Raw genomic sequence first — 15,324 nt, 5'->3', positions numbered from 1 at the left:
AAACGCTAATATGCAAAATGTCCCCTTGGAAATTCGACTGGGAGCTCGATCGCTCACTATGACATGTGCTGACCACCAGGGGGCGGTGCAGAGCCTGGTCAGCCAGAAAGCCCCAATCAGCCCTGATCACCAGCCAGGCCTAGGGACTCTCTACCTGTGCATGAATTTCATGCACTGGGCCTCTAGTTTATATATAAAACGGTCACCCCAATACTTGCATAATGGTAACATCTAACACACTAGCATACATGACACTGGTTAGGTAACATTTTAAAATTACATGTATATACCAAAATAAAATTTAAACTACAGTGGGGCCTTGACTTACGAGTGTCCCGACTAACGAGTTTTTCGAGATAGAGATACGAGCACTCTCTCGGCTGATTTTTTGCTCTGAGTTTCGAGCTAAAATTCAGGTTACAAGCCAGCTTCAGATACCCCATTGCTAGTTGGCACAGTGAACGCCAAATCAGCCCAGCATCATGTGTCTCACTCGTTCACTTTTTGATTTGACATACGAGTAATTTGAGCTTCAAGCTCTGTCACGGAACGAATTAAACTCGTAAGTCAAGGCCCCACTGTATTGTCTTTGGTTGACTTTATATGTCCGTATCTGTAAGTAGAGGGTGTTCCAAAACAATGAATATACACTTTTGCATTAATTCCAATGGGTTAAATCTGAAAAAGAAACATCAAGTGTGTATTCATTTTTTGGGGACACCCTGTATTACTTTTATAATCAGAGGATTGAAAAAGCACCTTTATTTTCTCAAAATGTTGAACATATTATTTCCTGGATTTTAGTAGGTTAAACATTAGCTATTATAGAGTGCAACCTCCAAAATTGAAGAAACACAGCATCTTCTGGTACTAGAAGCCTTTTTCTAACCCTGCTGCCCTCCAACTGATTCAAAATCTTGCTCTTTTTTAGAGCTGTCCTTTAATGTTTGCCTCCCTACCATATTTGATTAGAAAAAAACAATTACGATTGACTTGTCTTGGTTACATAATCATGAAATAACAGGTTTAGAAGAGCAAAAGGACAATCAGAAGTATAAAAAAAGCTTTATTAGTGTATATATACAAATTTACAAGGTCAGAAACTGGAGAAATACAAAGAGCTTTAAAACACAGTTTGCCTTTTCTTCAGTTTAAAGTGACTTTTACCTGATTGTGATACAATAGAAAATACAGAATAGTAAACTTTTTAAATACTGGAATTTTATGGAAAATACGTTCACACATGAAAGGGAGGTGAATTTTGGAATAAGACAATATCAACACATACAGTGGCTTCTGTTACATTTACTGCCGCAGATGTAAGGGGAAATTCTCAAAATCAAAGACCTGAACTTGCTGCTGTTGCCTGTACTGAAATTTAAATTTCATCTAGCGCACGAAATGACAGCTATCAATTCTAGAATGTGTGAGATAGAATACTTTTGGAGAGTGTGGCCATCTATCAGCACATGATAAATGACTTGATATATCCTAGCACTCCAGGGTGGCAGACTGGAGGAAGGTCAGAAAGATCTGATAATCCCAGTTAAGCAAGGTAGAATACACAGCTGCCTTCTTAATTGCACTTGTTCTGGAGCAGAAGTTAATGAGAGAGAGAACCATACTAGGAACCCTTATTGAGCCTCCAGTAGGCAGGGAAAATCCTTCACTTTCTGTCAGTGTCCTCTAAAAAGGTGTCACACTCATGAGCCACATGTTCCAGAGTGATGAGGTTAATGTACCTAACATGCTGAGTTTGTCGGTGTGAGAACAAAGGCAGCCAGGTCAAAACAATCATCTTACCCTTCAGCAAAACAGAAAAAATATCATTTCCCAAATGTGAAAACTTTATAGGTCTTATGTTCTTGCCCAGGAAATTCAAAATTCATATGCTCTCCCTCATAACATTTATAGTTTATTGACAACATAAAACAGGTTAAGACTCTGAACTGAATACACACATCCACACACACACACACATCCACACACACCCAATAAACATTTGTTTTTTAATTTTTTAAAATATTATGTGTTTGGTGCCATTTTCCTTCGTTTTAGTCTTGCTCGCCAATCTTCAGGAAGGGCTTCAAAATTAGCGTTTCTCTCTGCCATGCCACTGTGAAAACAACAAATAGATTACTTCACTGGGAAGAAAAAGAATGAATCGGTTCATTACCTAGTACATAAGAAAATACCTCTTAACTGAAACTGAAAATTTGACCTATCACATCTATGTTCATGAAAATGCTTCAAGTTTCTCAGCTAAGTACCAGCAAATTCTTTATCAAATTTCTTCTGATGGGTCAACAAAAGACATACACACATTTTATTAAATTTATTTATCTCCAACAACCATTAAAGATACACTGAAGGAGTAAAGCATTCTTATAAAAGTTTCTCTTGGCCACTAGGAGTTATGATTCTTTAAGGAAGATTTTTTAATCTTCAATATACCATAAGGGACCTTTGGACCTAATGTTTTAGAAATTCTTTTGATCAGTTCTATTTGTAAAGATTGATATCTCATGACAGTCATCTAAAAAATAAATTAAAGCTCATGTTCTATCTTGCAATGATCAGAATGGATGCACTGGATGCTTTTATAAATCTAAAATACTCTAAGATAAATTACAAGATCACTGTGATTGCCTCCCATCATCTTAAATCATTTGCTAATTTCATCTTATAGGAATTCATCATTCAATTCCCAGCAATACTAAAAAACACTAAATAAAAAAACCTGAATGGAATCACCTACAAGGATGATGCAAAAGTGAAATAAACTATCATTAACACCATCCCCTCAGTTTTATTATGTTGCCGAAAATAGTGCATCACTTTTCAAGGAAGTAAAAAATGAAGTTTGGAGACATTTGCATAGTCTTTTTTGCTTTTACAAGTATAAGATGAATGCAAAGAGACAGAGAGTGGCACTAGATTCAATTTCATAACCTAGTATTTTATAACATGAACCCGGACCATCTCATTTTCCTAAAAAGATGTGTAGCAGGAATCTTCCCCGCTTTCCGATGCTGCATGCTAAAATTTATTTGATAGGGTTCTCAAGTGGACAAATGCTGAAAGCAAGTGTGCAGTGATTGGAGAGAAGTAGATATTTTAGAAACAAATTCACTGGAATGACCATTCAATTGACATATATGTATCAAAAAATGAAAAAATGTTTTCAATTATGAAGCAATGAATGACTATCTTTCTCTCAAATTTTTTCTAGTGAGTACATAAAGTATGATACTATTTATTTTGTATAATTTTTTTAACATTACAATTTTGTTACTTCCAAATGTTTTCATATGTACTGTGTTTATGGATGTTGCAAGAGCAAGAACCATAAATAATAAGCTAGACCCATCAGAGACAAATTTGAAATTGGCATCAATCACTATTTATGAGAGAAGTGTGGTCCAGATTACACATGACAATTGAACAACATTAGAAGGATGCTGCTCATTTCAGTATGCGTACCTTTCAAAACTAGGAAAATAAAGAATACAAATTTGGTTTAACTATGTGTAAATTCTTATTAAAATTTATTTTTTTAAAAATATTTTGTATTAATTTCAGAGAGGAAGGGAGAGGGAGAGAGAAACATCAATGATGAGAGATAATCATTGATCGGCTGCTTCCTGCATGTCCGCTACTGGGGATTGAGCCCGCAACCTGGGCATGTGCCCTTGACTGGAATTGAACCCAGGACCCTTCAGTCCACAGGATGATGCTCTATCCACTAAGCCAAACTGGCTAGGGACTTATTAAAATTTCTAATGAAGTGTTCTCCCTTTCTCTTTATTTTTACTTTGGTAAATTATCCTATATAATAGAAACCTAATATGCTAAGAATCTGATCGTCCGTTCAACCAGTCAAAGTGAAGTGCAGTGAAGTGCAGTCCTATCTATGTATCTAATCTCTTATCTATCTTATCTACCTACCTACCTACCTACCTACCTACCTACCTACCTACCTACCTACCTACCTACCTACCTACCAGTGTCCGTGATGACTAGGACGATCAAACGACCGGTCACCATGAGGTGCATTGAGCACCTCTCAGTCCCTCCCTGGCAGCCCACAGGCTCCTATCGCAGCAAGGCAGGCAGCAGATGGGTGGGACTGCAAGCAGCGGTGGGCTACTATGTGCGACTTCGTGTGCTGGGCCTCAAGTCTATAATAATAAAGTGTAATATGCTAATTAGACTGGACATCCTTGCGGACGAAGCTGGGGCTGTGAGGGAAGCCCAGGTCCTAGGTGCCAGAGGGAAGCCGGTGCCGGCAGGGGGAGGAAGGCCTACTCTTGCACAAATTTCATGCATCGGGGCTCTAGTACAATAATGATATGCTAAGGCTACTCAACCACTCGCTATGATGTGCACCGATCACCAGGGGGCAGATGCTCTGACCGAGAGGTTAGCTTGCTGCTGGAGTCCAGCCAATCGGGACTGGAGATGGGCTGGACATGCCCTGGAGCCCTCCCGCATCCCTCCCTGACCGTGATTGTGCACTGGGCCTCTAGTCTGTAAAATTGAAAAAAAAAAAAAATTATATATATATATATGGGTCTACTGGATCCATAAGTAAATGGGGAAGTATGCTGTGCTAAAAACCATTCCTTTGCATAAGATGAGCAATTGATGGGAGAAAGTATTACAATTCTGATAGTTCTGATGTTCAAAAAGGCCAAACCATAATTTTTATAGATAAATGTTTCTATGAATTAATCACAACCCACCCCACCTTTGGTCTCTTTTCTTTTACCTGACCAGCTGCTGCTGTTTCCACTCTTCAATTCGCTTCTGTGCAGTTGATTCCCGGTCCTCTTCACTGGAACTAGAGTTCTCCTCTTCATCTAACTCACGCTGTATGCTCTGCCACTTCTTTACCAGAGATGGCATTTTTGTTTTACTCTTCTTTGCCTATAACAAAGGTTAAAGGTCAGAAGGAATTTAATACATAAGGAAATAAGTCCTTCATATGACATTAGGATCTTTTCTTAGTGCTAAGGATAAGTAAACTTTAAAACCAAAAGAACAGAAACACAAAGTAAGTGCCATTCTACAGTTTTTGCCACCAAAGATTTCTACCGACTATAAACTTAATGCTTGGTTAAAAAGAAAAACTGTAAATGTAGCTATTTTATGAAATCACGTCAGAAAAATTTCCTTTATTAGCCTCCTTATTCTATGGAATTCAGAACTGTAGCCCTTATCTCACCTCAGAATTATGGTGCTCTCCCTTACAAATTTTAAACAGATGCAGTGTTAATAACATCAAGTGAAAAATAGAACTAAGACACCAATGACCAGCTTTTCTGGAAAGAGCAACAAGGTCAATAGCAACTATTAAATATGAAAAAAAGCAAGAATCTATCAAAATATGAATGATGACATTAATTCTAAGAAGGGGGTATTATGATAAATTTTATTTTCTTTTGGCTTAGGTTTGTTTATAAATTGTCTATAATACATATGCACTTTTGTAGTAAAGAAAAATAATTGTGATATTTGCAAAAAGAGAACTATATATCTGTCATCTTATACTGCTTCCATGCTTCCCCCCACTGCATTTTTAATGAAAATAAAAAAATATTTTTATTGATTTCAGAGAAGAAAGAAGGTGATAGAAACACCAATGATGAGAGTGAATCATCTACTGGATGCTTTCTGCACCCACACTACCGGGCATCAAGCTTGCAAACTGGGCATGTGCCCTGACCAGGAACCAAACCATGACCTCCTGGTTCACAGTTTGGGGCTCAACCACTGAGCCATGCCAGCCAGGCCTTTCACTGCATTTTAAAACACTTAACATTTATTTGCTTATCTGTCTTCCCAATTCTATTCCTGTATCTCCCCAATCAGCCAGTAGAGAAACTCCACAAAAGCAGGAATTATATTTGTTTTACTACCAAATCCCAAGCTCCTAGGGAGAATGCCTGATTAGTGTGCATTCAAAATATACTGGTTGACATGTGTGATTAGTTATGTGAAATTAGAGAGCCACTGTATTAGAAGTTGTTTTTAAAGAGGAGCAATGATTCTCTCTCATCATTGATGTTTCTATTTCTCCCTCTCCCTTCCTCTCTAAAATCAATAAATATATTTTAGCCCTAGCCAATTTGGCTTAGTAGATAGAGCGCTGGCCCATGGACTGAAGGGTCCCGGGTTTGATTCTGGTGAAGGGCACATGCCTGGGTTGTGGGCTCGATTCCTAGTAGGGGGTGTGCAGGAAGGAGGCAGCTGATCAATGATTCTTTCTCATCATTGATGTTTCTCTCCTCCCTGAAATCCATAAAAATATATTAAAAATATATTTTAAAAAAAGAATGTCTTAAACGCACACCATATTCTATGCAAACAGTGATCAAGACAAAATAGACTGTAAGTAAAAAACAGTTATAAAAGATAAACAAGGGCCCTAATCGGTTTGGCTCAGTGGATAGAGCGTCGGCCTGGCGACTGAAAGGTCCCAGGTTCGATTCCGGTCAAGGGCATGTACCTTGGTTGCGGGCACATCCCCAGTAGGGGGCGTGCAGGAGGCAGCTGGTCGATGTTTCTCTCTCATCGATGTCTCTAACTCTCTATCCCTCTCCCTTCCTCTCTGTAAAAATCAATAAAATATATTAAAAAAAAAAAAGATAAACAAGGATATTATTTGATAATAAAAGGGTAAATCCAAATAAATTAAAACAATACCACTTACAATAGCATTGAAAAGTGTAGGGAGCAGCTAAAGGGTTAAGCCTGGGACTGACCTGTTGGCAAAACCACAAACAAGTCCCAGCTTAGAGGGCACAGCCCTCTTAGCATAATTAGGCTTGACTTTATGAGCTCCCTAGATCTTACCTGGGTAGCTAATGGGCTGTGGGAGGTGCAGCAGCAGTGCTGCCAAAACAAGTGAAACTCACAAGAACATTTTAAGTATGGTGACCACTACCTTGTTTACCTCTGGCTATAAAATAAAGGCTCAGCTTGCTGTCTGGGTCTCTCTCTGTGGCCTTAGCCAGGCACAGGAGATCCACCTAGACCCAGCTTATTCTGTCTTTTCTTACATCCTTCCACATCCCCCCTCAGGCTCACTGAACACTTGACTGAGCTGGCCCGGCACACAAAAGAATAAAATACTGAGAAAAATATAGCCTAGTAGGTAAAAGACTTGTACACTAAAAACTACAAAACATTTCTGAAATAAATTGAAGACCTAAATAAATGAAAAGGAATCCTGTGTTCATGGATTAAAAAATTCAATTAAAATTGTTAAAATGGTAATGACTCAACAGATTAACGTAATCCCTATTAAAATTTCACTGGCATTTTATGCAAAAACTAGAGGCCCGTTGCACGAAGATTCATGCAATAGGTCTTTCTTCCCCTGGCTGCCGGCACCGGTTTTCCTCCGGCACCCAGGACCCAGGCCTTTGGTCTGGCCACAGCAGCAAGGCTTGGCTTCTCCACTCCGGCTGCTCCCAGCCCCTCCTTTATATTTTTTTTCCAGCCCCTTCTTGAGCAGAGCCCAGGGTGGGCAGGAAGCTTGGTTTCCTCCATCGCCGGGAGCAACCCAAGCCTTCTGCTCGCTCCAGTTCCATGGCCACCGCCATCTTCAGTGGTCTCCGTGCCTGCATATGCAAATTAACCACCATCTTTGTTGGGTTAATTTGCATAGTTGCTCTGATTGGCTGGTGGGCATAGTGGAGTGACACCAATTTGCATGTTTCTCTTTTATTAGTGTAACTAGCATATAGACCACTGGTTCTCAACATTCTGGCCCTTTAAATACAGTTCCTATGTTGTGACCCAACCATAAAATTATTTTCATTGCTACTTCATAACTGTAATGTTGCTACTGTTATGAATCGTAATGTAAATATCTGATGTGCAGGATGGTCTTAGGCGACCCCTGTGAAAGGGTCATTTGACCGCCAAAGGGGTCGCGACCCACAGGTTGAGAACCGCTGATATAGACCAATGGAATAGAATTGAAAGTTCAGAAATAAACCCATACATTCATGGTGAACTGATGGGTACATACCTCAGTTGCAGCCTCTGGTTGGGGCATGTGCAGGAGGCAATCAATTGATGTGCCTCTCTCACATTGATGTTTCTGTCTGTCTCTCCCCCTCCCTTCCACTCACTCTCAAAATCAATGAGAAAATATATCCTCAGGTGAGGATTAACACAAACAAAATATATATAAAAATAAATAAATAAAAGGACACGATCAGAATGAAGACAACCCTCACAGCAGGATAAAATACTTTCAAATCACATATCTTAATGGGGACTTTTACCTGTAACATATACAGAACTCTTATAATTCAATAACAAAAGACAATTAAATTAAAAAGTGGACAAAGGGCCCTGGCCACATTTGCAGCTTAAAAAACATGGGGTCTTAGCTACTGTGACTCGGTTAGTGTTGACCAGTGGACTGAAAGGTTGCCAGCTAGATTCCCAGTGAGGGCACATGCCCACGCTGTGGGTTCGATTTCTAGTCAGGGGTGTGTACAGGAGGCAACCAATCAATGTTTCTTATTCGCTCTCACCTTTCCTCTCTAAAATCAGTTTTTTAAAAATTTAAAAAATTTATTAAAAAAAAAGGACAAAGCACTTAAGTATACATTTCTCCAAAGATATACAAATGGTCAATAAGCAAATGAAAACATACACAATATGATTACTCACTATAGAAACAGAAATCAAAACCATGAGAAGATACCACTTCTTGGCCACTAAAACTTGTATAATAATTTTTTTAAAAATAAATTTTTATTGATTTCTGAGGGGAAGGGAGAGGGAGAGAGAGATAGAAACATCAATGATGAGAGAAAATCACTGATCAGCTGCCTCTTGCATGCCCCCACCGGGGATTAAGCCCACAACCCAGGCATGTGCCCCTGACCAGAATTGAACCCAGGACTCTTCAGTCTGCAGGCTAGTGCTCTAGCCACTGAGCCAAAACAGCTAGGGCTATAACAACTTTTTAAACACAGAATCATCCTATGACTCAGCAATTTTATTCCTATATACCCAATAGAAATGAAAACAAGTACTCAACATGCATGTACTCATATGCACATTTATATCAGTACTATTCATAATAGCTAAAAGGGGGTAAAACAATGTCCATCAATGAATGCATAGATAAACAATTTGTGATATATACAAATAAGTACCTTTACTCAGCTATAAAAAGGATGAAGTACTAATACTAATACATGCTACAACATGTATAGACCTTGCAAACATTGTGCTAAGTAAAGGAAGCCAGGCATTGAAGATCACATATTCATGATTTCAGATTAGGTAAATCCACAGAGACAGAAAGCAGATTGGAGGTTCCAGAGACTTGGGTAAAGAGGTGATGGGGAATGGCTACTTAATGGGTACAAGGTTTTATGCTAAGGTGATGAAAATGTTTTGTAACTAGAGAGAGGTGGTGGTTGCACATTGTAAATGCTATAGAATTATATACTTTAAAATTGTTAAATTTATATAAATACCATCTTAATAAGACATTTTTTCAAATAAAAACTAGAAGGGAGATTTACTATACCTTATCTTTCTTTCCTTTTTTTGTCTTTTCAGGTGGTGGCACTTTGGGAGCTGGTGGTGGTGTTGATGGAGGAGGAGGTGGAGGAGGTGGAGGTGGCGGTGGTTCTACAACAGCAGTTGTAGGCACAGCACCTCGAGCCAGGACTGGCTGCAATGTGGGAGTAGTCACTGCCATTTGGACAGAACATTCAGCATAACTCATAATTGCAGAAGCTGATGCCAGTCCTAGGTAATTTGACTGTAAGCTTATTCCTCTGGCCTGATGACCTATTCCAGTTGCTGGATGGCTAACTGATGATACTGCCTGGTGTCCAATCCCTGCAGACTGTTGTCCAGTCCCCGTTGACTGGTGACCTAACACAGAAAACATAAAATGAAACTTTATGACAAAGGCCAAAAACAAGAAAAAGAAGGAAAAGGGAACCGAGGAATTTGTAGATCAACATATCTTTTCCTAAACAAACAAATAAGCCACATTTTCTGGTAGCAAAATGTTAATTTCTTAGTATTTTTAGCATTAAGGTACCTGAACATAAAAATCACTGATGTTATGTAAATGCACAGAAAACAACCTGGAAGGAAAGATAACCAAACTGTTAATAGTAACTGAAGTGTTCATCAAGTGAAAAGAAACACATATAGTCCTTGCAGTGAAAACCCATTAAAATTTCTTTATGACATATAATTCTGGAAACAAAGATATAATACATCGGAGAAAACATTTTAACCATAATGCTTACCTGTAGCTATAGCTGATTGGCTGTACAGGACTGGAGAACTACCAATGGTAGCTGATCTCTGAACTACTGCAGTACTACTTTCTGTAGCTTTTCTCTTTACAGCTTTAGTAGAAGGAGAACTAGAGGTGGTAGAATCAACTGAACTCTGAAATGCAAAAGATCCTAGTCAGTGCTGCAAAGGCCCTAAACATCTTCTTCTAAAATAGAACATGGTGTCAATTATGCCGGAGTCCCCAGAAGCTCTTTAGGATGTCAAATGGCATTCTCACCTGGCTAGTTACAATTGTAGTTTGTGTAGAAGGTTTCAATGGAGTATCCTCCTCTGTTCCTGGGGCAGGAGGCTCCTCATTTCCCTCATCCTCCATCTCTACCTCCTGGATCTCATTATCTTCTACAGGAGGAGGAGGGGGTGGAGGAGGAGGAGGGGGAGGGGGAGGAGGAGGAGGAGGAGGGGAGTCCGGGGGTGGAGGTGGGGGTGGCGGCATTTCCAAAGGTAATGGAGGTTGAAGCACAGGCACATTTGACTGAAGGAGGGTCCAGAATGGAGTAAGTGGCATGAGTGATGAAGAAGACACTTGACCAGAAAAGGACTCTTTACAAAGAGAACCTAAAAAACCAAACAGGAGTCAGGGAAAAGGCAAGACAAAACTCCGTATTTACAGAAATGCGCAATTGAGTGGTAAGACAAAATCTGACCCACAGATCTATTCTACACTGATGCCACTGAAATACTAAATAACTCAGTTCAAAATGATTCTCATGGAAAGATAAATTTATAAACCTCACAGTGAGCACTCACCCTAGCTATGAAATACCAATTTTGTTCTTTGGGTCCAGATTCATGAACAAGTAAGTGAAGCACATCACATCAACCCAATGAGAAATTCAGTCATCTGAACCTACACTAGATTTCAAAATACACAACCTGGCTCTAGCTGGGTAGCTCAGTTGGTTAGAGCATTGTCTGATACACCAAGGTTTCAGGTTTGACCCTCGGTGAGGGCACATACAAGAATGAAGCAATGAATGCATGAGTAAGTGGAACAACAAAAACCAATGTTTCTCTCTCTCTTCCTCTTTCTAAAATGAAAAAAACACACACCACCAAACCACAACTAGAAGACAACACTCTAGGTTCTTTTTACTCTTAAAGGTGAGGAGCGGGGAGTGATGCGCATTTGCGGTACTGATTCCGTGTATTTTTAGTGGGTTAAACAAGTATTTGAGGATAACCCAGAACTCCCACACAAATTCTATCCATTTTAATTAATTTGGGTTACTAAAGTTAAAAAAATCCATTTGCAAGGTGCTATTGTCAAACCTATCATTCCTTCACATTTCTGAAGGAATTGTGAATTATACTCATTTGTTAAATCACAGCAACACAAACCAGGAGGGTAATTTTATTTCTGTGACAAGAAAAGGGAAATTTAGGGGAATAAATCCTCAAGGTAAATGATAACTCAGAGGTGTTTGAAGATGCAGAGGATTTGAAATTGCTGTTGAATTCTGAGTTAAATTACAAGCTGAAAAGCTGTAGGATCAGCTTTCCTCTGGTTTTGCAAAATCCAGTTAACTACCGTCCTTTCTCTGCTGGGAAAAGCTTTAAGGATTAGAGAAAATAGGAGGATATACTTACTTGTAGCCTTCCCCATCCCTCTTTATCGTCAATAGGTAAGTTTCACAATATGTGAAACTATTAGATATATATCCCAGGAATGTTGAAGGGGATTTTCTCCCTAAAAATCATAGAATTTAGGAGTAGAAGAGACATGAGAAATCATCTAGTTCAACCTTCTCTTTTAAAGGTAATGAAACCCAGGAAGGAAATAAATTGCCCAAGATCATACAGCTCTCTTAGTGGCCAGTTATGACTCCTAGTCTAGTGCTATTTTTACCAAGATTTCCTGGTGAAATATCAAAAGTCCAAGAGCTTTAGAAATCTCAAATAAATCTCACTTCTCCTGGAGTAGAGATCCAGATGTAGGTACCTGTTAAATTTCATGGTCAAAAGCAGTGGATTAGATAAGGGCTCTATTATAAAAGGCTCTGGGACAAGGATAAACATTTTACTGTAGCTTGCTGAAAATACACCACACAAGGGCATTCAACAAAGTGACCACGAACCATTTGGCTTTTATATTAGCTTTACTTTTCATGGATCAGAAAAATGACACATTATGTAGGACTAAGAATCTGATTCATATGGTTACTGTAACTATTTTGAATTGTTTACTACTAAAGAGCACAGAAAAAGTTCATCAGAAAACAGAAATGCAGTTTTCTAGCTAAAGACTTCAAATATGTCATTTAAGACTTTAAAATATGTCATTAAACTTGTATTTGATTATATCTAAAATGAATGTAAACACTAACTTTTAGACAAATAAAGTCTTGGTAAGACTATATTCTAATAATATATCAGAATTACATCAGAACTAAGGTAATAAACATTACTAAACTTCCTTCTAATAAATCAACCACAACATATGGTTGGTAAAATGTCAGATTTTATATAATGGCAGATATCTCATCTAGAAGCATAATGCAATGCCAATACAGTAATGATGGTGATATGCTGCTGTGCAAAGGAACTCAAGAAAACATGGGTTCAAAATTAATAATGTGATTCACAACTCCCAAAGTTAATCAGAATTAAACTTTGTAAATATAAGGCAAACTAATCTTGATAAACTTTGCAGTGAACAAGAGCATTTTAGAGTTAATATTTGAATCTCAAACTACATTTACTCAAGACAAAAGCTGTGTCTTAACATTCATTATATTTTTTAGCTTAAATACAAAGAACGTCAAGAAATCTAGTTTGAATATTCATGGATGTCATAATGCTTTTCTTCATTTCTAAATGTAAACCAGTTGTTATATATTTTGAAGTCTGAAGTCCAAGGAGAGATTAAAATGGTATACACAGCTTTTATTATATGCTAACAGATTAAAAAACTGTAAGCTTAAAGACAGTATAGTTCAGGGAAACAAATTTTAAATTCTTTAAGAACATACCTTTTCTATGCATCTTTATTTTTATTTATGGGTAGGCTTCCTTTGTTTTTGTGTATTTCCCTGAGAAAATTTTGCTTAGTATTTTGAGCCAAGAGGCCAGTTTAGCAATGTAAAGCAAGAAGTTATTATATAAATAACAGGTCTCACAGAGACTTTTTTTGAAAAAGCAGATATATTTAAACTAAGTGACACAGTCCAGTAAGACAGACATACTGGGTATCTTGAAATATTGCTTATCTTTAGAGACATGTTAAATTCAAACACTGATTATAATAAATAAAACTCTGGAACTTCCTTGCTCCACAGTGTAGTAATTTTTCTTCTTTAAAAGATGGTTTAACCACTGCTAAACTGACTAACAGCACATATTAGAAACTTTCTTTATAGGCTTAAAATAGTGATCAGTATTGCTTTTAAATCCTTAAGGCCTACATACAAATTTTACATCAAGTTTACCATATGGTTTTAGTGATTCTCTCAATAAAGATGCTGAAGAATGTAAGATGGTCTATCTCTGGCTTTTCCCTACATTTTAACTTAGTTTTACTTTAATCAGATAGGAATGTCTCAAGATCTTCCAACTAGTTGTGTCACAAAAAACCCCCCAGACAAAATAACTTATTACTTAACTCTAAGGTGGTCATTTTAGACTATCCAGCTTTGGAACATACAAAAAAGGGACATCAGACAGTGGTCAGGAGTGGAATTACCTACCCAGAACCATCACTACGCCTCTTACGTTCACTAACTACAAAAAAAGCTAACAATAAAACCAACTTATTAGACTCTGTCTGCCTGTCTATCTATCTAAACTATCACTGCTACCAAAAGAATGGGAAAAGTAAAAGTAAAATATCCCATAACTTGAGAAAATGTATTTCTATGAAAAATAAGGCAAAATAAAACCACCCTTTTGCTGTTATAAAATTATCACTGCAGTGATATGTGGCTTTTTATTTAGAGCAATCTGATAACAATTCCTAGACTATTTAAGAAATTAAAATCACGACTAGTTTCATTTGCTACATCATCAGAATTTTTCTACTGAGATTAGGCAGTACAAAGCATCTTTTTGATAAGCAGAGGACAAAAGAATTCTGCTTTTTACTCCCTTATTTTCCAACAAATTCCACCTCTTTTTATCTTCAAAGGTTTATTACTTTAGAAGCCACTCTTGGTCTCTTGCCTTCATATGCCATCATTTTAACAAATAGCTACCAGTTTTTTAGATCAAACGGTTAGTCAGTCTTCATTATACTTCATTATTCACTTATTTTTGTCATTTCAAGATGGACTTTAAGGGAAAAAATATGTATCATCTTCCGTAATGTGGAAATCAAGCCACGACTCTTAGAAGAGCTATCAGATTCTCAGAGTAACCGAGGAACTATGGAAGCCTCACTCCCCCTTTTAATGTACAGCAGGTCCTCGAATTACGTCATTTTGTTATAACGTCAATGAGATGACATAGGAAGTTAACTCGTTTAATTAATTAGCCTATGGTAAAACATTTCATTATACATTGTTCTGCTTAAAGTAACAGAACCTATTGAAGAGTTAAGTGAGGACTTCTGTATTTAACTGAAGTGAAGAGCTCTGACAGTACTTTAAATGTGTTAAGCCATTCTGACTACTTTATAGAAGAATGTTGTTGACTATTTGCAATGATAAATTATTTTGTTTCTCTGAACAAGTATGGCCCTAATTTCATAGCATTTCTTCAGATCATTATGATTTGTAACAACCACACTTCTTATAGGACTTTTTAGAAGTGGAGCTGAAAAATGAGGTTATGCTAGTTCTACAGAAAGGTGGAACAAATCTCACATTACTCCACATAGATATTAACAATTCAACAATCTAGTCCCTTAGCAATAATTAGCATTCCGTTATTGGAAATCCACAGCTTGTCTGTGACATGAGAGAGTGGTATGGGACAGCATTTTAAAATCAAAATACACTGGCTCATCATTTCATTTTTTTATCAATGGTATGCTGA

At 37.7% G+C, this 15,324-nt stretch overlaps 1 protein-coding gene across 1 annotated transcript in view; it reads right to left on the bottom strand.

The window, feature by feature from the left end:
• Nucleotides 1-1,046: 1,046 nt before the first annotated feature.
• FNBP4 (formin binding protein 4) overlaps nt 1,047-15,324 on the bottom strand; it is a 36,467-nt gene continuing 22,189 nt past the window's right edge. Inside the window, exons 13-17 of the mRNA XM_059709374.1 lie at nt 10,574-10,911; nt 10,305-10,449; nt 9,566-9,918; nt 4,772-4,929; nt 1,047-2,116 (exon numbers count right to left, since the gene is read on the bottom strand). Of these exons, the coding sequence (XP_059565357.1) occupies nt 2,026-2,116; nt 4,772-4,929; nt 9,566-9,918; nt 10,305-10,449; nt 10,574-10,911 (1,085 nt within the window). The 3' untranslated portion in view covers nt 1,047-2,025. The remainder of the gene's footprint in view (nt 2,117-4,771; nt 4,930-9,565; nt 9,919-10,304; nt 10,450-10,573; nt 10,912-15,324) is intronic.

The sequence above is a fragment of the Myotis daubentonii genome, chromosome 9 (genome assembly GCF_963259705.1).
Source record: "Myotis daubentonii chromosome 9, mMyoDau2.1, whole genome shotgun sequence".
Classification (NCBI taxonomy): Eukaryota; Metazoa; Chordata; class Mammalia; order Chiroptera; family Vespertilionidae; genus Myotis; species Myotis daubentonii.
The sequence above is the reverse complement of the archived record's forward strand: the minus strand, read 5'-3'. Positions and strand labels throughout refer to the sequence as shown.